The 26,047-nt window shown below is 36.2% G+C and overlaps 1 protein-coding gene across 6 annotated transcripts in view; it reads right to left on the bottom strand.

The window, feature by feature from the left end:
• The window catches only part of csmd3a (CUB and Sushi multiple domains 3a), a 489,960-nt gene that overhangs the window by 375,429 nt on the left and 88,484 nt on the right, over positions 1-26,047 (bottom strand). For 4 of the 6 annotated variants that reach the window (XM_055211332.2, XM_073872542.1, XM_073872541.1 and 1 more), the window contains exon 1: positions 8,387-8,575. In XM_055211332.2, the coding sequence (XP_055067307.2) occupies positions 8,387-8,442 (56 nt within the window). In that variant the 5' untranslated portion in view covers positions 8,443-8,575. Of the gene's footprint in view, positions 1-8,386; positions 8,595-26,047 lie in introns of those variants that run through there. The other 2 variants (XM_055211335.2, XM_055211334.2) reach the window with 1 other exon arrangement.

The raw sequence follows: 26,047 nt of genomic DNA on the forward strand, positions 1-26,047 counted from the left end.
AGACAGATAGAGACAGACAAACAAACAGACAGACAGAAAGATAGAGACAGACAGACAGACAAACAAACAAAGAGACAGACAGACAGACAGACAGACAGACAGACAGACAGACAGAGACAGATAGAAACAGGCAGACAAACAGAAAGAGACAGACAGACAGACAGATAGAAAGAAACAGAGAGACAGACAGACAGACAATCAGAGAGACAGACATACAAACAGAAAAAGACAGACAGACAGACAGACAGACAGACAGCAAGATAGAGACAGAAAGACAGACAGACAGATACAGGCAAGCAGGCAGACAGACAGATAGATAGAATAACAGAAAGGCAGGTGGTAGAATGAAAGAACAGATGGATGGATAGATGAAGACAGATGAATAAACAAATTAATAGATATATCAATAGACAAATAGACAAACACAGGTTAGGGAAGAATAGATGGATGAATAGACAGACAAATGAATAAAGAACAGATGGATTGATAGATTTTAAAGACGGACAAACAAACAAACGTATAAACCGAGAGAAGATCAGACAGATGAATGATTAGATAAACAGAAAGATGGACAGATAGATGAATAGAAGAATAATGAATTAAATGAATGAACGCATGAAAAGACTGATATAAATGAAAAGATGGATTCTCAAATGTTTGTTCAAATCTTTAACCCTCCAGTAAATCTGAGCAGCAGCACTAATGATGTTTGGTGAAATAAAAGCAGAACCGCAGTGACACTGTTGCCAAACCAATCAATGTGATCAAAGAGCAAAGCTTCCACCTCTGCTGGTGCTAAATAAAATCTGGCAAGGGGCTCATATTTTAAAACCCCTCACTTTCAATATCAAATAACTGATTTTGGCTGTGCTTCAGATCTATGCGGCAATAAAAAAAGTTATGTTCTCACAAAGGACCCGTCACAAAATAATGACAACACGCCTGCCACAGGCTACTTTCAACCTCTCTCCCCATGCAACATAATCTGAGTGCATGTGTGGAGAATTTATTATTTCTTTTTTAGCAGTGTGGTGCAGGGAAGTGGGACGAATCCTGTATGCAGAGGGCCGCTGCAATCATCACCGCCGTGTTAAACTTCAGAGGAGTTACCTATTACAAACACTCCATCCGCCTGTTTCTCTCTCACAGCGGTCTGTGTGGAAACATCAAAAACTACTGACTTTAAGAGGACAGATCACTTAAAAATGCGAATTCTGTCATCATTTACTACTGCTGTTCAAAAACTTGTGTGATGTCAGGCATGATGTCAACATTTAAAGGGACATTCCACTTTGTTTGAAAATATGCTCATTTTCCAGCTCCCCTAGAGTTAAACATTTAATTTTTATCATTTTGGAATCCATTCAGCTTATCTCTGGGTCTGGCGGTAGCATTTTTAGCATAGCTTAGCATAATCCATTGAATCTAATTAGACCACTAGCATCACGCCAAAAAACAACCAAAGAGTTCCAATATTTTTCTTATTTAAGACTCTTCTGTTGTTACATTGTGTACTAAGACCGACAGAAAATTAAAAGTTGTGATTTTCTAGGCAGATATGGCTAGGAACTATATTCTCATTCTGGCGTAATAATCAAGGATTGCTGCAGTAACATGACTGCAGCAGTCGCAATGATGTTACGCAGCACCCGAAAATAGTCCCCTTGGTAAGTTTCAATAGCAGGGGACTATTTTCAGGCAATTTTGAAAAAAGTGTAATGTCGCTTTAAGCTAACATTTAAATTGTATTGACGTCAACTAACATGAACAATTGCTCAGTGTTTGGCTAATGTACTAATGTCAACAAAAACAACCTTATTTCTTTGCCGAAACCAAATTATTTGTCAATTTTCTTACCATTGCAAAAGCTACGTGTCATTTTTACTATATTTATTTCACATTATTTAACAATAAAAAAATTACATTTCAGTAGTCATTATATGGCCTTAAAGGGACATTCCAATTTTTTTTTAAATACTGTATACTAATTTTCCAGCTCCCCTAGAGTTAAACATTTGATTTTTACCGTCCGGGTCTGGCGCTACCACTTTTAGCATAGCTTAGCACAATCCATTGATTCTGATTACACCATTAGCATTGCGCTAAAAAAATAACCAAAAAGTTTGGATATTTTTTCCTATTTAAAACTTGACTCTTCTGTAGTTACATTGTGTATTAAGACTGAAGGAAAATTAAAAGTTGTGATCTTCTAGGCAGATATGGCTAGGAACTATACTCTCATTCTGGTGTAATAATCAAGGACTTTGCTGCTGTAACATGGCTGCAGGAGGAATAATGATATTACGCAGCAGCCGAAAATAGTCCCCTGAGTAACTTTCAATGGCAGGGGACTATTTTCGGGTAGTGCGTAATATCACTTCGCCTCCTGCAGCCATGTTACATCAGAAAAGTTAATAATTACGTCAGAATGAGAGTATAGTTCCTACCCAGATAGCAATGAGTCGGCGGACCACCGGCGGTGCTCTGGCGGCAGTAAGCGTCACAAGGGCATAATCGCAAACAGGTCTGACGGCGGACCGCCGCGGCAGCCGCTTTTGCATAAATTAAGCAGTCGGTCCACCGGCTGCATGCTGGCGGCATCTCGCAACAAATGAAAGTGACGTATTCGGCGGCAAAAGTTTCATCCCTGCCAGCGGGACGCACCTATAGCCGACAGCTTGGGGCTGGCGGCATAAAGAAGCGATGCGGATATTTTTTGCTATCTGGGTAGCCACATCTGCCCAGAAAATCGCAACTTTTAATTTTCTGTCGGTCTTGGTACACGGTGTGACTACAGAAGAGTCAAGTTTTGAATGGGAAAGATGTCCAAACTCTTTGGTTATTTTTTGGCGTGATGCTAATGGTCTGGTAGGATTCGGTGGATTGTGCTGGGCTATGCTGGAAGTGCTAGCGCCAGACCTGGAGATCAGCTGAATGGATTCCAAAACAGCAAAAATCAAATGTTCAACTCCAGGGGAGCTGGAAAATGATTATATATTTAAAGTGGAATGTCCATTTAAACCTGGTTACTTCTCTGATCAGATAGCTATAGATTGACTTGTTACAACTCTTCTGTTTACATTCGACCACATAAATGAGTCTTGGCTAAACGGATATTAATCCGATCTTCTATTGCCGCGAAAAATGCAAATAACTTATTCATTACTCTGCAACGACGTTTATGTAGCACTCTGCGTGCACGGTCAAGGACGATCAAAGGGAGAGATAGCGGCAAGATTGACAGGAGGAAAAAGTGCCCAACAAAGCGGTCTCACAAAAAGCTTCTTGTTAATAAAGGTTTTATTTCTGGTTTAATATAAGCGTGTTTGTCATTGTAGGACTTTACTGCTTCTAGAAAGTTTTATTACGCACTGCAGTTGCTGTAATAGAGAGTCAAGGTCTCTTGATGTCTGTGCTTGTAGATTCAGCAGGATTGAAGCCGCCGTGTCTTTCTCATACGCTGCATGGTGTTCAGGATGTCTTGATGTTAAATTATAAAGGAAACTTTTAGTGCTACATGTTTTCACGTCTTTCTCTGACACTTTAGAATGCTTTCACCAACATGTTTGCTGCATTTGCGCGCCTCTCACTGTGCTGATTGCTATTTATTCACGTCATCAAAGACCTAATTATTCAGTCAAATTTATTAGGCCTTTTCACATTTTCGGAAAATTCGTTTTTTGCTATTTTCGACCAAATAATTTCGGTTGCCAATAATTCGGTGCATCACTAGTGCACACAAAGGATTTGCAAAGTATCAGAAGTTTAAATCAGAGTCAGATGGACAACTTTAAAAGTATAGTTCACCCAAAAATGAAAATTCTGTTATAATTTTCTCATCCTCATGTTGTTTTAAATCTATACATTGACTTCCATAGTAGAAAAAACAAATACAATGTAATTCAATGAGTACCGTCAACTGTGTGCTTACAATCATTTATCAAAATATCTTTTTCATCATTTATCACAATACTTCCATAATATTTGTTTTTCCTACTATGGAAGTCAATGGTTACAATCAGCTGTGCTTATGGTTAAAATCAATGGTTAAAATCAGCTGTACTTATCATCATTTATCACAATACTTCAATAATATTTGTTTTTCCTACTATGGAAGTCAATGGATAATAATCAGCGGTGTGCTTATTATTTACAATACTTTCATAATATTTGTTTTTCCTACTATGGAAGTCAATGGTTACAATCAGCTGTGCTTATGGTTACAATCAATGGTTAAAATCAGCTGTACTTATCATCATTTATCACAAAACTTCCATAATATTTGTTTTTCCTACTATGGAAGTCAATGGTTACAATCAGCTGTGCTTATGGTTACAATCAATGGTTAAAATCAGCTGTACTTATCATCATTTATCACAATACTTCCATAATATTTGTTTTTCCTACTATGGAAGTCAATGGATAATAATCAGCTGTGTGCTTATTATTTACAATACTTTCATAATATTTGTTTTTCCTACTATGGAAGTAAATGGTTACAATCAGCTGTGCTTATCCTCATTTATCAAAATATCTTTTGTGTTCATCAAAATAATTTTTTTATACAGGTTTAAAACAACATAAGGATGGGATTTTTATTTTTGAGTGAACTATTCCTGTGCATTTTTGTCTGGTTTTGGGTGAACTATTCTCTAAAATCATTAATATACATCAAGTAACAAAGGCTTGTCACCTTCTAACACTGTCAATACTAAAACAAAAAAGCACAGAATATGAGCCGGGCACACCCATTCAAAACCAAACCCTGACCTACAAACACTTGCATTACGTTTGAAAATTGTGTCCCCAGGTGTCTCATTTCAGTCATATAGCATCCACAAATATAAGTAATATACTGTCCAACCACAGAGAGCTCGGTCATTAGCAGAGAGCGAGAGAGATCGCTTCGTGTTGGCCCTTTCTCTGAGTGATTTGTAACTTACAAGATGTTTCTCTGCCCTTCCTAACAAACACAGGAAGTATGTCAGACTTAAATAAAGGTCATTCCAGCAAACCCATCGATTTGTTTGTTTGTTGCCTTGCACAATATTACAGAAGAGATGCTCATTCTAGCAGAGCAAAAGTTGGCTTCATTTTTTATGTTGCTTACAAAAATGACGCACTGAAGTTTAAAAAGACACACTAAAATAAACGACTTCAGTAGAGTGAATAAGCGTGCAAAGGAATACACGGATAATTTTATAGAAAACAGTTTTCATGCGTTTACATGCAAATCAGTGATGTCACTGCCTATAGTACATATAGTCGTTCAAAAAGCCGACGGTAAATCTGTCTACTGTTGTATCTCTTCTCATGTCTGCATAACCTGTAAATGTAACATCAGCTTCTATTGTTGCTGTTTCTCTGCCAACTGCTTTAGTCGAGCGGAGATTTTTATGCGTAACTTACTTCCGCATTACGTTTATCTTTCACACGCAGAGACATGCGCACATGAACAAAACTGCGAGAAAGCCGGTTAAGGTGTTACATGCAATACAAAATCAGGGAAATGAGCAAAATACTACATGTGCCGATCGGTTTTTGCTTACGCCGTTTACGCGTTTACATGACCTCACACGTTAGCAATTTATTAAGCATAATTGGTGTATGTAAATGCACTCAGTGTTGCTGGTTCAAATCTGCGTTTTGCCAACTTTGTCCTTCACCCTTTTCCTATCACATATCCCATTGAAAAGGCATTTAATTTTTAATAAAAAAAAAGGTTGAAAAGTAGAAATAAAGTGCCTAATGAGTGTTTATGAAAAATAATAAGATTTTTTGAGAAAGGTTAGGGGTCGTTGTATAATAATACAATAATTTAATAATTTAATAACATTTAATAATTTTAATAAATATAATAATTTAGACTCTATGTTATTACTACATCCTGTTAATCTACAAAATACGAAGGTGTAAATAGTATCTGCCAATATAGATAGCATCTAATTACTTTAACACCTATTTATTAAATAAAACATTTTTATTGCACATCGCTAAAAAGTATGATGTTGTCAGTAAGTGTAAATAGAAAATATCTAAAAAAATAAATAGCATCTATTGCAAAGAAAATATGGTATTTTCACTTCATGTATATAGCCGGTGCCACAAAGAAAAAATGAATGGAAAAACAAAAAGCTCACAGGTATAAACACATACACTTTCTACATTTGTATCTGTTATTAATATTTTATCCTCTTTTATGCTAATATTTTGCAGTCATTGTCCTGACCTATATCTTTATAAACTTAATGCATGTGTTCTATGTCATTTTTTGACAAACATCCTTAAATTCTTCCCAGTTTATAGTCCCCCCCAATGCAACATGTAGGCAAAATGTTTAATCCATCTTTAATAAAAAATAATAATAATAGAGCAAAGATGAAATTGTTTAAGTTGGACACCACTAATGCCCCTTTTGCACTGCTTATGTTACACAAAATTTACGTTGGACTTGTTTTTATGTGATTTGTCATATTTTCCTTGGCACTGCCACTTTATTTTTCATGTTGAAAATTTTGGTTTGTGTATTTGAAGAGTTTCGTTGCAAAACGAGATAAATAAAAAAAAATTAACATTTTTGAAAAAAACATGTTTATTATTATGTTATCATATTATTATTTTGTTTTATGGTGCTACTTAGCTGTATTTTTTAAGTTATGAAGGTTTAAATCAAAACAAACCAACTGCAGTTGAATTAAAATTAATTGAAATGCACAACCAAAAAACGAGATTTCTGAACAATTAAAAAAACGGTGGTTATCTCGTTTTGCAATGAAACTCTTCATCTGTTTAATTGAGAAAATGCTTAAATAAAATGATGGAATTAATGGCAGATGTTACATTTATTATTTGTTGGTGAATTATATGTATAAAAAATCATTAGACTATTTGATTAATAAAAAAATTAATCGATAGAATAATTGGTTGAAAAAATAGTTGATAGTTGCAGCTCTACTTATAAGCATACTTCTAATTAATATAATTATAATTATTTTTTCTCACTTGGATTTCTGTACAGTGCATTCTGGCATTGCTTTCATTGTGAATCATACATGCAATATTGCCAATACATCATAAAATCCAAAATACTATAAGTATGCTTCCTACATTTCCAAAAAACAGAGTGTTTGACTGTCATTCCAAGTTCAACAATAGCTGTTGGTTTTAATACTCAGCTGTGCTTTCTGTGGCGGAAAATAAAATACAAAACTGAAATCATTGGCTTTGCAGAATCATGCCGGTGGTATTGAATCAAGTTACGGGCATGTTTTGCATTTCATTGCATTCTCACAACCTTACAATGTCATTTCAGAGCTCTGATGGGAATTTTGGCACCTTTTGAGTAGATTCTTTGGACAATCTAACACAGAAATCGCACCTTCCCGTCCCTTGAATAGTCATTTGAAAACCATTTCCACGCTTTGAAATTAAGAATCTCATGAGCTTATCAGAGCGTGCATTCATTTTAAATGACGCTCTTTAAATGAATGGACCTGAAACCATCTGTTCTCTGACTAACACGCCATTGTGTGTGAAAATTAAAAAACAAACACACAGTGCTGACTGTACATTATCTTGCTTATTACATGGCAATATTTAAAATATTTATTGGTTGGAAGCAACCCAGACTAGAAAAACATCTGTTAAAAAACAAAATTATATCTGAAGAAATAAGAAAATACGACCCAGGCTATATTAAGCATGGGATCATTAGACAAGGATGAAAATGTCTTGTATAATGAATTATCACACGAATGGCTGGAATAAATAAATAATTAATGAAAATGAAGACATTTGTGTCTACTTTTGTAAGAAAAACTTGTACTGGTCTTGGTGGCCACTTGACGTCCTGTGTCAAACCAATGGAGAGTACCTGGATTAACACAGATGGCCTTTAAAAAAAACTTTACTATATTAGGAATATTTTGTTTGCCGATACGGTATCAATTCTCAAAAACACGATAGCAGTCTTCTTGTCTCAAACTTCAAGATTGACAAGAAGTACTTGTGTTGTCTGATGCATGCGCAAATGGTGGTGTGTTCTTGATTACAGCTTTCCTAAACTTATATCCTATTCTATTTCCAACATAAGAAATATCCCAATATATAGCCTTGCTTACCGCAACGCAATGTATTGCAGTGTACCATATCGCAACACATGTATCGTGATATGTATCGCACTGCCAGATATGCAGCCCTACTTTATATATTGTGTTTTGCATCTTATTCCAGTAGGACGTAATGGTGTTCCATTGGTTCCCATTCACCAGATAACATCCTACCAGTAGACCCCAACACATTACCAATAGAGACCCACAAACACCATTATACTTTCCATTAAAATGAATATAATTTCTATTTTAAAAATCAAAGCAGTAATGCTTACCATATCGTTGGTGGATCGGATCCCTCGACTTCCAAAGAGTCCAGTTTGCTGTCCATTTGAAACTCTGAGAAAACCAGTGAGATGGTGTCTCCTGGATCAGCGAGGATAGTCCACGTGCATTCCCCACTGCTCTGATAGTCCTTCTGAAAGTCTGGACTGGAAATGATCCCACTGGACCCACGATAAGTCCCACCACAGGTGTCTACAGCTGTCAAACAAAGAAATAAGCAGCATTTCAATATATTTTAATCTTTTTACAGAATATGTAAGGTGGATTACAGTGGCCACACATAGCTTGTTGCAAAAGAAATATTGTGGAAACAAACATGAAAATCTCCTTAAACCTGATTTATTTCATGTAGCACATGTAACTGTGTGTACTTTACTTTTTTTTAAGGGAATACTAAAACTTAACCATTTAATGTTATGCTTATTTTTAAAGGGGACAATTTACAAGATTTTTTAAGATGTCAAATAAATCTTTGGTGTCCCCAGAGTACTGAATATCTGAAGTTTTAGCTCAAAATACCATATAGATAATTTATTATAACATTTTAAAATTGCCACTTTGTAGGTGTGAGCAAAAATGTGCCGTTTTGGGTGTGTTCTTTAAAATGCAAACGAGCTGATCTCTGCACTAAATGGCAGTGCCGTGGTTGGATAGTGCAGATTAAAAGGTGGTATTATCCCCTTCTGACATCACAAGGGGAGCCAGATTTGAATGACCTATTTTTTCACATGCTTGCAGAGAATGGTTTACCAAAACTAAGTTAATGGGTTGATCTTTTCACATTTTCTAGGTTGATAGAAGAACTGAGGACTTAATTATAAGACTTGAACATGGAAAAAGTCTGATTTTCATGATATGTACCCTTAAAATATTAACCATGGTTTTACTATTTTAACAGCAGTTTGGTTATGCAACCCTGTCACCGAACATATTTTCAGCAAACCAATGGTTGTTTTACAACAAAATATTTTTAAATAAAATTAACACATTTACTATATGTAGTACCCTGGTCGTGTTTCATTTACATTTAGGCATTTAGCAGATGCTTTTACTTAACTTACAAAAGTAAGGAAAAACTACAGAGTGATCTGTCTTACTTTCCATGAGAATATTGACAAAATCTAATACAAATATTGGACAATCTTAAACCCATATTTTCATAAGTTTGAATGGCTACGATATGTGTAGTAAACATTCTCACAGACATAGGTGGGGAATTGGCAGTGGGTGCTTGGCACAACGTCATGCAACCTTAGGTTGCTTAGCAACAGCAGACGCTATGGAAAGTGGTTCAGTTTAGATGTGAACCATCCTTTATTTAGCTTATTCATCAAAGCAATGTAGATATTACAAATTTCAAAAGCATTTTTGATAAAAATTACTTGCGCATATCTGCCGTTTTGACGTGGGTGCTCTGCAGTTTTGGTGGGTGCTCGAGCCCTAAATACCTACGGGATTGTCGCCTTTGCTTTCAGATACACATTAGATTTGTGAAATAAAGAGATGGTGGATGAAGAACCATATAAGTGGAGAAACGCAAAAAAATTTTTTTAAGTGATCAAAATACTGTCTGTCCTAAAAGAAACATTTAAATGGCACCTATTTCATTGCTAAAAAACAACAAAACATCCTTTTGAAAAGCTCTGTGTCCCTGATTGGCCAGCTAATCTGTACGTTGTGATTGGCCCGAATACCTGTGACGCACCAAAGGGAATGTAAAATCGTGAATCGGACAATAGGTGGCCTTTAATATTTCAGACATACAATAACTTGTCTTGTTTCTACTGATATTTTTCTCTAACGACTCTGGACTCTTATTTTGAATGTTTATCCTATTTCCCCGTTTCTTATTGTTCTTGCTTATGCCTGGTTATTTTGACGAGTCTCTTGTGTATTTACACGCTCGTGTTCTGTGTCTTCTGTCAGATCTTGTTTGTACTTTTGTATCGTAGGCTGCTACGTTCTGTACAGGGTTTGCATGGCTTCTCGTTTCATGTCGATTTGTTTATTTTGCCGATCAGTTCTGCTTGCCTTTCGGAGTATCCTTTTTTATAACACATGAAATAAAGTAGAATATACAGTACTGCTCATCCAGCCAAGTGCCTCACACAAAACTCTGAGTATCCTTACTAAAATTGATTTTACTATCCTGGTAGACTTTGGCAAACACAGTGCTTATATTTCCCCTAACACCCTCATTATAGCAACCAGGCACCTTGTAAACATGACTTTGTTTTTACTGACTTTATATATTATGGCATTTTCCAGCCAAGAATCTCCCACTAGAGCAAAAGATGTGCCAGATAAGTAAAAGAGCCATCCTCTCAGTATTTCTTCCTCGTACTTTATCACCGCATGACAGACAATTTGATTAAAGGCCATTTTTATATCAAAGACACAAAATGTAATGTTAAAAATATGAACAGTAGCATGGACCGTGGGTTGAGTCTCTTAAAGATTTGGGACTATTTTGCATACAATACCTTATCACCTGCAGGAATAGTAGTTTTGCAAAATCGAGGTCATTTTCATGTTCAGCTTTCTCTGGATGAATAACACCAGACATCAGCTTAACTTACTTGCTTTCTGCCTCATTTGCTGTGTTAGCAAACTGTGGCATTCAGAAATTTGATGCATATAGTTACGTTATGACCAATGTACATACATTAACCATCTTAAACAGCTTTTCATTGACACATTGACCTTTAAGGTGCTCAACGAGAGTTAAAGCACCGGTCTGTGTTAAACTGCTTGTTTTATGAAAATAAAAACGACTCAACAGGAATTCGAGCAATTGAAGCTCAACAGTCGTGAGCTTAACAATCATTCTGCTACACTGCAAAAATAACTTCCTTAATCAGTATTTATGTCTTGTTTCCCGTGAAGAATAATTGAAACATCCTTAAAACAAAATACTTAAGAAGCGCAATTACATCAAGTCTTGTTTTCAGAGAAACCAATCTCAAATTCATTAGGGGTTACACTCAAAACAAGAACAAAATACAATGCAATAAAATAAGTAATCTCGTTTTCACTTCAGCTAATAGGCTTTAATTAATTTAGTTTACTTTGTCTCGTAATTTACAAATTTTGTTAGATTTAATGAATGCACAACTAAACTGACATTTTAATCAAACTATTGCAAAAAGACAATGTTACCATTAACCAATGTTTATCGATGTGTATATATCGCAGCCACCACACTAGTCGAAGATGCAGAAATGTTATCCAAGCATTAATCGCAAGGAAATCCACTTATAATTGGGATCGACAACATATTGTATGATGTGTTGTTGGGAGGTTACAATAATAAGCAAATTTTGGATCTTTAAAGAGTGATCATGTGACAATTATGCACGTCGTGTTATCTGTTTCCATTGCATTTTTGTAATATATTGCGTTTTTGATTTGCCTGAAATCCACCTCATGCAAGTGTAAAAACTTTTTGCGATATATGAAAGCTTTTAGAAAATGAAAGTGTTATAATTTCGCAATTTCAATTTGCGCAATTCGAAGGCTAATGGACACTCAACTAATAACCAACAATTACATTTTGCTCCGGAAGTACATTACTGAAAAAACAGGAGATACAGGAAATATGTACACAAAATTAAAAACAAAACAATTTTCAGAAGTAAATGTCTTTTTCAGGCATCAGTCAGTATTAATGTGACCTCTCTTGGCACGAAACACATCTTGAGCTTTTTGAGGAGACTGAAGTCATTCGATTAGAATTAGAAATTAGGATTTAATTTAATTTAGGTTTAAGAGATCCTGCACTGCCTGCTATTTCTCAAGTGGAAGGGGAGTTTACCCTAAATACTTGACACCCCTGCTGAAAAAAACAATAAAACACCACAGAAAATTCGAATGGTTTCCATTAAATACCAATAGGAACCATTAGCTTTTACCATTAAAACCACTACACTGTAGTGTGTTTTGGCCAATACTCCATTAGAACCAATACATACCATTAGAGACCAACAAAAACCAATGCACTGTAATGTGTTTTGAGCCATATTCCATTAGAACCAATACAATTCCCAATAAAACCAATAAAACCATTAGAATTTTCTGTAATGGTTTTATTGTTTTTTTCAGCAGGGACTTCAGATTATACTTTTATAGTTTTTAATACTATATACACATTTCCTGTATTTTCTGATTGTATTCTAATAAAGAGACTGAGAAATAATTATATATGATCACCAGTGATGGGCAGTAACGCGTTAGAAGTAACGCGTAACTGTAATCCGATTACTTTTTTCAAGTAACGAGTAAAGTAAGGCTGAATTACTGCGTTATTTTTTGAACCTTGATTTTGTTTCGTGAGACTGTCTCGTGTCGTGACACGAGTCGATTGACAGTGACGTAGATTTTTAAAAGTCAAAAGCATGCCGCAATCAAATGTGCTGCTGATGTGCATGCACATTTAATTTCTGTGCACTGAAGGTTGTTTTTTGAAAAGCCAGTGATATACTCCATAATATGATTTTGCACATCCAAAAACAACTATATTATTACAAAGATAATACTGCATGTTTTGGCATTCGGTTACAGTAGTTTAAATTTGTTATTACGCAATGAAATGCACTGTGTTCATTTTAATGTTCTCAGCATGTTTAATGTCGACTGTTTGTGGTAACTTACAGTAATAGGATTGCATAGCAAACCCACCAAACTGATCCCAAACCAAAATGTTGCCTACACACCCATATCCATACCCGCACAATCAAATAAAAACCACCAGAACCGCCAAATATGTAATTGCATCTACTAGGTCATGCTTGCACGCTGTTTTTAAAAGTGTTTCAATTTTACTTAACACAAAGTCATTTACAGCAGTTTTATATTAAATTACTTTACATTTTACTACAGTGTTAATAATTAAACATTAAACGGAAAAAAGAAAAAAAAAAAAAAAAAAAACGGAAAAGTGATGATGGTGGGGCGCCCTAGCGTACTCATGGGCCCATATGCATGGCACACTCTGTACCCCCCCAACAGCGCCCCTGTTTTCACCTACTATATAGTATGGAAGTAGACGGTTTTGGACGCATCCCATGACTATGAAACTGCCAAACAAGACTTGAACATGGAACTTAAAAATAAAAGACATAAACAAAGAGCAAGACAATAAACATGACCGAACCCTTAGAGAAATTTCAATTTTTTTCCCAGGAAACGAGACTAAAATAATGAACAAGAATACGTTTAGTATCTTCTTCTAGACTTTGACACTGAATTACACCAACACCCTCCATCTGCTCTCTCCATAAAGAATGTCAGCAAACTCAAATGCACAAAAATGATTCAAAGGCATAAAGCATTTCTAACTGTCTAAGAAGCGTAGGCTGTTCGGCTTTTTACAGAGTCCCTGGCTCTCACTGAGACAGGTGAGATTTCTCAAGACACCCATTTCATTGATATCTGTCAAGTGCTATGGACATTTTATGCTTACTACCCCAAAAAACGAAACAAAAAAGTTTGCAACACATTTATTGTCAAGAGTTGTTGAGTGCAAAAGTTGTCATACAACATTATGACTGATTATGAGCACCACAGGTTAAGGGTTTATGGTCCTCTGTCTCTGCAGACAAAGCAAAAAATGAAGTATTTTACTTTAGGTTTCTCAGACTAATTGTTGGTTGCGTTCAGAAGAAGAGATTTGATTGGTTTAATGAATATTGTACAGGTTTTGTAAGCATTTCTCTCTCGAAAACAAGAATTACAATAAATGAGAACTTAATTATGCAGCTAGGGTCTTGAAACAGAAACAGTGTCAGTTAATTAATTGAATTAGCAACATGCAGGATAACAAGAATTTGTCTCATCCAAACACTTGGCCTTACTTAATAAGCTTTACAATGTCAGGATTTGCATCGCACTGAAAATGTGATGACATGTAACAACTGCACTTGATTTTCACGGTATGGCATCAAACGTGAGGCTTGCACTAACGCAACAAAATAAAGAGTAAAGGTTGTAAATGATGCTCTACTTGGTATTTTTTATACTCTTGTTACTACAGAGAATGACGGGAAATGTAGGGGTTTTAACCGAAATGACTTCAAGGCACATACTGTATGAGATCTGGAGCAAGACAAACTTTCAGAGCTTCCACCAACCAACCAACCAACCAACCAACCAACCAATCAACCAAAATGTATTTATACAGTGCATTTTACGATGTCACATTGCTTCAAAGTAGCTCCAGCAAGCAATAGTCATCATTTCAGTGTCTATGTTAAGGATAGACCCAATATAGTCCAGCTATGAGTAACCCACTTCTAGTCAAAATCAACTTTAATTTTTGCCAAAATAACTTGAGATGTATCATCATGTAAGCAAAGTCAACAGTGATTATAAGGTGTTTGGGTTCATTTCTTTTTTATTTTATGGCCTATGGTTAGACATTTAATAAAATCCGTCTAAAGTCTTATATTAATTTTGTTCTCAGGTTGTCAGACCACAGAAAAATGTGTTATTAACCACCCAGACAAATTTGAATAATTAAAAAAAAGTAAATAAATGATAAAAATCGTGGAAAAATAGGCAGCATTTTCTGCTCTCAAGCGGTGGGGGTGTTTCCGCTGTCCGTGCTAAAACCACGCCCAACTCTATCAACAAATACCGCTACAACCAGAATGGATGCTCGCGATTGTTTTGGAGGTGTGGCCATGATCAATGGCTCCAGTGTGTCATTGAGCCACCGTTTTAGCCCCGCCCAAATAACACTGAACACAGAAATCAGGAAAAGCTGTTTAACTCTTTCTCAGCCATTGAAGAGATCTCTCGTCAATTAAGAGAAAACATTTGCATAAACAAAACGTGTTCCTGAGGATTCATTATGTAAATCTGCAATACCGCACGTAAAAAAAAACCTGAAGCAAAAACATTATTTACTAATTTTAAACTTCGTGTATGTTTTGATAATCAATCTGAATCTGATCTCTAACAAAATTCCTTCACAAAAATGCAATTATTTCAAAATATTTTAAAAGAAAAATAGCCATATTTAAGAGTTTATAAACAGTGAAAAAATATAGATAGGATGAAAGTTTTTTTTCCGTTTAGTTTGTTTATTGTTTGTTTGAAAGCAGAGGGTCTCTTCTTTCATTGGATGTGTTTGTATGTTTATATATGTTTTTAGAGGAAAATTTTCCTATAAGGCATTTTGTGAAACTTTTATAAAAAACACAGAAAATGCTGGCGGGCAACTTTTCACAAAATTTGGCTGGCGGGGAATGAATTAACAGTATAACTCCACAATTCGGTACTACATAGTTCACAGTCTTTGTAACGCATTTCAGCAATACATTTATAACATTTATAATGTGTTTAGAAACAATTTTTGGAAATGAAATTTCACTGACGGACCAAATTTTGCCTTGTTTTACCATCAACGTCTTGGATGGCTATTAGACCTATTTTAAATGCATACATGCTTGCTGGGTCATTACATGAAAAAGTAAAAGAAACCAGGGGAAATTAATTATAAAATAATAAACTACACTGTAAAAAATAATTTTCAAGAAAAATATTCTTAGTATTTTGGTCTTGTTTTCAGTAAAAATATCTAAAAATTCTTAAATTAAGATGCTTTTTCTTGATGAGCAAAACGACCCACGAAAATAAGTCTAGTTTTTAGAACAAAAATATCAAATGTAAGTGATTTTGTGCATAAAACAAGCAAAATATCTGCCAATGGGGTAAGCAAAAAATTCTTGAAAATTTTTCTTAAACACTAAATTCAAGAAAAATTCAGGAAAAATTGCTTACCCCATTGGCAGATTTTTTTGCTTGTTTTATGCACAAAATCACTTAAATTTGATATTTTTGATCAAGAAAAATCATCTTAATTTAAGAATTTTTATATATTTTTTTACTGAAAACAAGACAAAATTACTAAGATTTTTTTTCTTGAAAATCATTTTTTGCAGTGTATATACTAAATTATTATATTCTAAACAGAAATAGCAAAAAAAAGGCGTTAGCTTGAATGCAAAAGAAAGCTTATGTTGAAAGTTTATAATTTTATAGTGGTGTTAAGAACTGTCAGGTCTAGGGATGCATATCAATTAATCGCGATTAATCTATAGCAGAATAAAGGTTTTTGTTTACATCATATATGTGTGTGAACTGTGTATAATAATTATGTATATATAAATATGCACACATGCATGTATAATTTTAAGAAAAAAATATATTTATATACTAAGTATTTATATTTATATATAATATAAATTATACATAAATATACAAATGTATATACATATGTAAACATTGCTTAAATATATACATGCATGTGTGTGCATTTAACTATACAAAGTTATTATACACAGTACACACACATATATGATGTAAACAAAAACTTTTATTCTGCTATAGATTAATCGCGATTAATTGATATGCATCCCTAGTCAGGTCCGATTGTACGACAAATCACAGATTTGGTCAAGTTACCGATTGCATCAATGACATCAAGCTGCTGTTACAGAAAATGATTAACAGAACTAGACGTTTACACAGAAAGTAATAACTTGATCTGATATGATTGCCTATCAAGACATATGATTGGCTGAATTGTAAATTGCACTAAACATATCATTTAAAATGATTATGTAGCAGTACAGATTCTTCTATAGCAACCATACAAAAGAGCAGAATATTCACCAATAAAAAGCCTCAGCTTTATATCTCTATTAATGTCTGCTGGCAATTTATGTTCCCAAAGCTGAAAATTGCCTTATATGTCTGCAATTCTGGCCTAAAAAGCTATTTTGGGCAAACTCATGCTTCATCACAGGACAGCTCATGCGAGGAGGAAATAAAGAATGAGTTTTAGCCTCGCGAGGGTCCAGACCTGCACCACGCAGATGTTTAAGTTACAGGTATAACGTAATACAGAAACGCACAGATAAGCAATGCACTCGCACCACAACAGAGAGATCTATTTTTGGGTGAGACACGGTGATCAGTAAGAAACAAGTAAAAGGTAAGTAAAGTTTGGATTTCACATTGACTTTCTGCTTGCGTTCCTATTCATTTATTCCCAAGATATTTGTGCATTTATTTTAAATATCCTCTTTCACTCTAAATTATATTGCATTACAAAAATACAATGGGTCCTGAATGTCGTTTGACGCTGACTTCAAACAAAAAGCCATTTCTCAGTAAGCAATTATGACTCCGGTGTTTAAATCCCTGTCGTATGAATAACGCCTGCCATTTTCTATCCAACTCTCAATTATCCAAACCTAATCCATGATGAATACACTGGCAGGTAATTATCATTATTATTACTAAACCGCAGAGTTCAGGCGCAAGTTTCAACATGCAAGAACAATGAAGTATAATGAATGTGCCACGGCTCAGGCTGTGAGAATCAAACTACTGCTAAATCAAACACCTGTGTCATGCTTACACCGTCAACCACAATGAAATCAATAATAACAATATACGAGATTCTCTGTCAGCGGATGCTTTATCATCCCTAAATAAGGGACCTTGTAACTGCAGGGGACAAATAACTTTGGTGGTCACTAGGCAGTTTCTGGTGCAGGATTCAATTGAAAACACTATAGCCGGAAAACAGCATCTGTGTGATGAAAGTTCAACGTTTCAATGTAGTTCTGTCCGAATGATTACATTGATGGGATGGGTGGTACTGACCAGTGTAAAACTTAAACCTTGAGAGACCCCTGAGAGCCTTTCTGAGAATCAAGAAACCAGCTGATGCAAGTTGATATTGCCTATAATTATGTTTTAATTGTGAATGTTAACCGTACAATTTAGCTTGCATGCATTTTGTATGCTAATGAAGAACAGCTAGCAAGTTTGCCAGGAAATACTTCTCATTAATCTGCGTTTCACAGGCAACAGGCCTGTAGGACAATTTTTTTTCATAATTTTCTGCAGCTACACAAAAATAAGTAAGGGGTAACACAAAGCAGCCAGTTGTTATTACAGAATAATAAACCTTGACAGGGCGATCCAGACCCTGATGTTAAGAAAAGGGAGCTTTGTATCACTATATGAAGGAATTTATTTGCAATAACAACTGGTTGGCTGTATATTATACTGCATATTACATGGATACTTGTTACATGAGTATTGATTTTTTTATATGTGACCCTGAATCACAAAACCAGTCATAAGTTGCATGGTTTATTTGTAGCAATAGCCAACACTCTCAGAAATAAAGGTACAAAAGTTGTCACTGTGACAGTACCCTTTCAAACAGGTACACCTCTGTGCCCAAAGAGTGCATATTAGTACTTTAAATGTACATATTGGCAGTTCAAATATAGATATTTGTAAATGGTACATATTAGGACCTTTTTTAAAAGGTACTGCCCCAGTGACAGATTTGTACCCTTATTTTTGACAGTGAACAATACATTGTATGGGTCAAAATTATATTTTTTTATGTCAAAAATTCTAGAAATTTTCAACATGATCTCACAAAGTTCCGTGGGATAGTCACGGAATTTTGTGCTCATTTTTCCGTGGCATTCTCACGGATCTCCGCATTTTTCCGTGGCCCAGCTACGGACTGTCTTTTTTCGTGGCATTCTCACGGATTGGTTACTCAACTGCTTTTTCCTATTTTCAAACCATTTTCGCTTCGGTTTAGGGTTAGATTTGGTGTTTGCGTTAGTATGTCACTTTAACTATTGGTTTATACTATTTTTTCTGATTTATTATTTTATATTTTCTAAACTTTAAACAATTGTTGCCTGGCATTGGGGTTAGAGTTGGGTTTGGATGTCATTTCATGTTAATCTAACCCTAAACCGAAGCGAAAATGGTAAGAAAATAGGACAAAACAGTTGAGTAACCAATGCGTGAGAATGCCACGGAAAAATTAGCACAAAATTCCGTGACTATGCCACGGAAATTCGTGAGATCAGGTTGGAAATTTTCTACCGTAAATATATAAACAAATTATTTATAATTAGTAATACAGTTGCATACGTGTTGCTAAGGATATCATTAGTAATAACTTAAATAAAGGCAATTTTCTCAAAAAAAAAAATTTGCACTCTCAAATTCCAGATTTTAAAACATATATAAACATTTCCTATCCTAACAAACCATACATCAATTGAAAGCCTATTAATTTATTTCAAATGATGTATAAATCTCATTTAATTAAAGGCAATTATGACAAAAATCATATTTGACAACTATTCAATTTGATATTGCAATTATTATTCATGATTAATCCCATAAGGCTAAAACACATTTCTTTGGCCAAAAATATGTTTTAAATGTATTATGTGCAATACATTTTGTAAAAGTTACGCTTAATTAAATATAATATGCTTTAAAATATATTTTTGTATTTAAAAATGTATATTTAAAAATATATACGAAAAATATATTGGTAAAAATACATTTTTGTAAACATATTGAAAAATATATATTTAAAAATATATACGAAAAATATATTGGTAAAAATACATTTTTGTAAACATATTTAAAAATATACTTCAGTACATATATTTTTTGGCCATTTTTTATTTATTTATATTTAAATTATATTTGAAAATATATTTTCGGCTGCATGGGATAGACTTTGAAAAATCAAAGTTTTTCAGAAAATAAATGGCTTTCAATAAATTACAATTATTGATCATTACTGTGTGTTGTAGGTTTGTAAATAGACAAAAATAAATGTTTTTTTTCTGACTTGTTTTATCTAGTTACTTTAACTTTAGACTTTAACACTTTAGAGAAATATAGTACATACATGCAAGTCATTTTATTGTTACTTATTTTTACCCCAGTCCTTCAGGTGTTTTCACTCCATTCACTTAAAGCTGGTGCTTTCTAACCTAACGCACCCGTAACTCACTGTTCAAATCTCCCCTTCTGCAGTCCACGAAAAGCAGAGATTGGCTGACAGAAAGCAAGAAATTACCGTAATAAACCATATACTGTCAAAAAGCACAATTTATCTTCTTTCAGGTGCAATTCAAAACTTTTTGGTTGAAGAGTTACAGCAAAAATAACTTTGCTTTCTAGAATGTGCCTGCGATAACCCATCTGGTTTTATAGGGTTAATTTACCTTAAAAATTAAATAATTTACCTTAAACCTTATGGTATTATGATACCAAGTAGTATCACACTATTGTTTTGTCCCATTTGCATTAAATTCAAGTCATTTTTCCCAGCAAACTGAGAAGTTTTTAGATTCACGAGCTGCTTCCGTGTGACTTTTAAAGCAGGCACTATGACTGGCAGCCTGTGGGTCCTAAGGAACCTTTGAAATGATAATGTTCTCGCCAAGATACGTTACATTTTTATGCCGAATTTCAACATTTATGGTTGGAACACCGCTCTGAGACAAACAGCAACTGTGTGAAAATCTGTTTGATGTAGTCAATGCTGGTATTAGCCGCTAAATGAGCAAGGAGGTGAGGAGAGATAAGATAAGCTTGCTTTGCCGACACTAAACTGTCACAGCGAGGCAAACATCTTGACATGTTCTGCAGGGTTCTGCTCGCTGGAAAAAGGCTGTGTGAAAAATTGATGGGGCCATTCAAATCTCCTCCTGCAGATACACTGGGACTCTTTTCTGGGATGTTCATGCAGACAGACAAGACGGTTGTTGGAAACACGTGTCAGAATCTGCTTGCACAACAAGAACTCAAAGCTTTTAAAGAGCATTTGCTCCTCTATATGGCCCGTTCCATCTGGATTTTGCGATATCTGTCGCACGGGAGTGTGATGAGGAGTGCAGAAGAAAATAATGCAAGAATGGTGAAGCGTCACGGTATCTCACCATGGTTTTGTTTTCACCTTGGCCAATCTAACCAATGGTGCTGTAATCCTCCATGTTAACCTTTAGAGTTTTTTTACATTTGAAAGACATGAAATACACAAGAGTGAAAAATAAGCATTTCCTATAATGTAAGCGGTCGACAAGTTAGTAATCTCCTAGCATTTTGGTTCGCCGAGAGCCGCATTTGTCACAGGTTTTTCACCCAGCTGGCATAAACACACACACGCCATCCACAGCAGAAGAGCCCACTTTCATTCAAGCAGAATTTCTCCCTGTGCGTTGCAATATGGTTTGCTTTAACAACATCCAGAGGGGACGGCGAGTAGGGGCAAACCTCCAGACTCAGATATGCCCATCAAAGAGGATAAATTTCCCTTGCCTGAAGATATATAAAAAAACATGTGCTAAAAGGCACGAGGTCTGAATTCCCTATGATAAAGATTCGTCTGGTTGGTTTGACCGGTTTGGCTGCAGCGCAAGGCTACTGAGTTTTACTGAATGCAATTTAGAGATTAGGCTGGCGCTAGTTTTCCCCTCTTATAAATCATCCAGAATCACTTGTGACAAATTTTCATGTCTTCAATTTGATAAAACGTTCATTAGGCATCTGAGAAGACTCTTTGAGGTTGTTAGCATGCTAATCGTGTTAGTAGAGCGACGGTCAAAAACCATCGACACACTAATCAGGGTAAACCAGGAATATAAAACATTCCCCCACTATCACATATGCACGCAATATAAATGATTACCATGCTGCAAAATAAACAATGCTTACATAAGCCTAAGGTGGGTCGTTGGTTGGCCAGCCTGGCAAAGCTGGTGTTTACCTAGTCGACCAGCTGGTCTCCCAGTCTGAGCAGCTGACGTGTGCCTAAAACCAGAATAGCAGATCAACCTAACCAGCTGGCCCAGACTGGGGTACCTAAGGCTGCTTTAAGCCCATATTTTTGCAGCAGGGTTGATCTACTTTATATGTATAATAAAAGGAAATTATTGGCTTGCCCAATAATTCATATTTTCTCAATTTATTCACTCTTATCCCAGATGTATGACTTCCTTTCTGTGGCTGAACAAAATCAAATAATATTATATTAAATTGCCATCATGTTATATTTGTATACAATATATGGGCTCGAAATGGCAAAGCGCCAAAAAAGCTAAGAAAAAATGCACAATCATTAAAGTAATACAAATGACTTCAGTGGGTTAATGTTTTCTCAAGTGAAACAATATGTGTGTGGGAGAAAATGTATCCCTTGCTAAATAATTAGAGATGTTGACCCCCATATACCCTAAGACAGACAGACAGACAAAGACACAGAGACCGACAGAGTAACAGACAAACAGACAGAGCGACAGACAGACAGGCAGGCAGGCAGGCAGGCAGAGACAGACAGACGGACAAAGAAACAGAGACAGACAGACAAACAAAGACAGACAGACAGAGACAGACAGACAGACAAACAGACAGACAGACAAAGACAGACTGACATTGACAAGCAACAGACAGATAAACAGACAGATAAACAGGCAGACAGAGACAGGCAGAGAAACACAAAAAGACAGAGACAGACTGGGACAGAGAGACAGACAGAGTAACAAACAGACAAACAGTGCAACATACAGACAAACAGAGACAGACAGGGAGACAAACAGACAGAGACAGACAGACAGACAGACAATCAGAGTGACAGACAAACAAACAGAGACAGACCGACAGGGAGGCAGTGACAGACATACAGACAGAGACAGACATACAGAAAGAGACAGACAGACAATCAAAGCAACAGACAAACAAACAGAGACAGACAGACAGGGAGGCAGTGACAGACATACAGACAGAGACAGACATACAGAAAGAGACAGACATAAAGAAAGAGACAGAAAGACAGACAATCAGAGCGACAGACAAAGACAGACAGACAGACAGACAGACAGAGACAGACAGAGTAACAGACAGACAGACAGAACGACAGACAGGCAGGCAGGCAGACAGGCAGACAGAGACAGACAGACAGACAAACAGAGAGACAGACAGACAAACAAAGACAGACAGGCAGACAGACAAAGACAGAGACAGACAGACAGACATGACAGACAACCAGAGACAGGCAGACAGACACAAAAAGATAGAGACAGACAGAGTAACAGACAGACAAACAGAGCAACAGACAGACAAACAGAGACAGACAGACAGACAAACAAACAAACAGAGACAGACAAACAGAGACAGACAGACAGGCAGGCAGGTAGTGACAGACATACAGACAGAGACAGACAGACAGACAGACAGACAGACACGAAAAGACAGAGACAGACAGACAGACAGACAGACAGACAGACAGAGACAGACAGACAGACAGACAGAGACAGACAGACAAGGAGGCAGTGACAGACATACAGACAGAGACAGACATACAGAAAGAGACAGACATACAGAAAGAGACAGACAGACAGACAATCAGAGCGACAGACAAACAGAGACAGACAGACAGGGAGGCAGTGACAGACATACAGACAGAGACAGACATACAGAAAGGGACAGACAGACAGACAATCAGAGCAACAGACAAACAAACAGAGATAGACAGACAGGGAGGCAGTGACAGACATACAGACAGAGACAGACATACAGAAAGAGACAGACAGACAGAAAGAGACAGACAGACAGACAATCAGAGCGACAGACAAACAAACAGAGACAGACAAACAGAGACAGACAGACAAGGAGGCAGTGACAGACATACAGACAGAGACAGACATACAGAAAGAGACAGACATACAGAAAGAGACAGATAGACAGACAATCAGAGCGACAGACAAACAGAGACAGACAGACAGGGAGGCAGTGACAGACATACAGACAGAGACAGACATACAGAAAGGGACAGACAGACAGACAATCAGAGCAACAGACAAACAAACAGAGATAGACAGACAGGGAGGCAGTGACAGACATACAGACAGAGACAGACATACAGAAAGAGACAGACAGACAGAAAGAGACAGACAGACAGACAATCAGAGCGACAGACAAACAAACAGAGACGGACAGATAGACAGACAGACAGGCAGTGACAGACATACAGACAGAGACAGACAGACAGAAAGAGACAGACAGACAGACAGACAGAAAGAGACAGACAGACAGAGCGACAGACAGATAGATAGAAACAGGCAGAAAGACAAAGACAGACGTGAGAGACAGACAGAGACAGGCAGACAGACAGATACAGTATATAGAAACATGCAGAAAGACAGACAAAGACAGACGTGACAGACAGAGACAGACGTGACAGACAGACAGACAGACAGAGACATAAAGACAGAGACAGACAGACAGAAAGAGACAGACAGACAGACAGACAGAAAGAGACAGACAGACAGAGCGACAGACAGATAGATAGAAACAGGCAGAAAGACAAAGACAGACGTGAGAGACAGACAGAGACAGGCAGACAGACAGATACAGTATATAGAAACATGCAGAAAGACAGACAAAGACAGACGTGACCGACAGAGACAGACGTGACAGACAGACAGACAGACAGAGACATACAGACAGAGACAGACATAGGCAGACAGACAGGCAGACAGGCAAAGACACACAGAAAGAGACATACAGACAGAGACAGACATAGGCAGACAGACAGACAGATAGACAGACAGAAAGGCAAAGACAGACAGAAAGAGACAGACAGACACAGAGCGACAAAGCGACAGGCAGGCAGACCGACAGACAGACAGAAACAGACTAAATATTACACTTTAATAAAAAATCACAAAATCCTAAAATGTTTTCCTGAAAACTTAATTTCTTCTCAACTGAACAAAGAAAGACATAAACATCTTGGATGACATGGGGGTGAGTAAATTATCTGAATTTTTATTAAAGTGGAACATTCCTTTAATTTCACAATATTTTATTATAGCTTTGCAGAGATGAAATCCATATTTAAATATTAAAGCTCGTAACTGAAACCCTCCTGTTTCATTAAATTGAAGAAAAAGTCAAATCAATATTTTTATCCAGCCCTAGAAAGACAGATATACAAACTACAGTTAAAATCCCCAATGTCTGCACTAAGTAGTACATTTATTCACTTGATTAACATGACCTTTACTGCACTGCTGTTAACAACATTCACCTCCTCACCATGTTTAACTCTTAACATGTGTAAAGAATGCTAAACGTGCATCTCACAGCTTTCTGTTGGTTGGCAACGTGTGACGATTACATCAGGACACTGCGGCTTACACGCAGGCCAGAAAATGTCTCAACTTTTATAATCTTTATACATTTCTAGAACTCAAATGACCCATTAAAAAAGCCATGGTGCTTTTAATGGCCAGTACATCGCTGACCATAATTAAAATAAATGGAGGCTCTAATTTAAAACCTAGCAAGCTTGTTGTCTATCGCCTACATCAGCCGCTACCGTCCATGGCCGTATCCCTAATTGGATTGGCATTTTGTGAATTATTTCCAATGCTCTGCATAGGCAGAAACCTAAAACGCAAATATACAAGCAACACTGCTTTAACTCTGGCCTAAACAAAGTATCTTTGAAGGCAATGTAATTACAGCGCACTGTTCTCCTAATAGAAGAGCATTTGCATCACAAGTCTACTTATCATGCATTACAATGCAGCTCACCAGAAGTTGAAACAGAGCTAATGCATTCCTTGTGATCAAATGAAACAGTTGATGGTTCTTGTAAATGCAAACCCATTAAAAAAATTGTAATAAATAGGTCACAAGTTCGATTTCTGTCTATTCAGCCAAACCGTCAGTGACTGAAACAAAAAGAAAAGCAATAATACATCAAACATGTCTTAATAAGTGTTTGTTTTGGT

The sequence above is a fragment of the Misgurnus anguillicaudatus genome, chromosome 10, assembly GCF_027580225.2.
Source record: "Misgurnus anguillicaudatus chromosome 10, ASM2758022v2, whole genome shotgun sequence".
Taxonomy (NCBI): domain Eukaryota; kingdom Metazoa; phylum Chordata; class Actinopteri; order Cypriniformes; family Cobitidae; genus Misgurnus; species Misgurnus anguillicaudatus.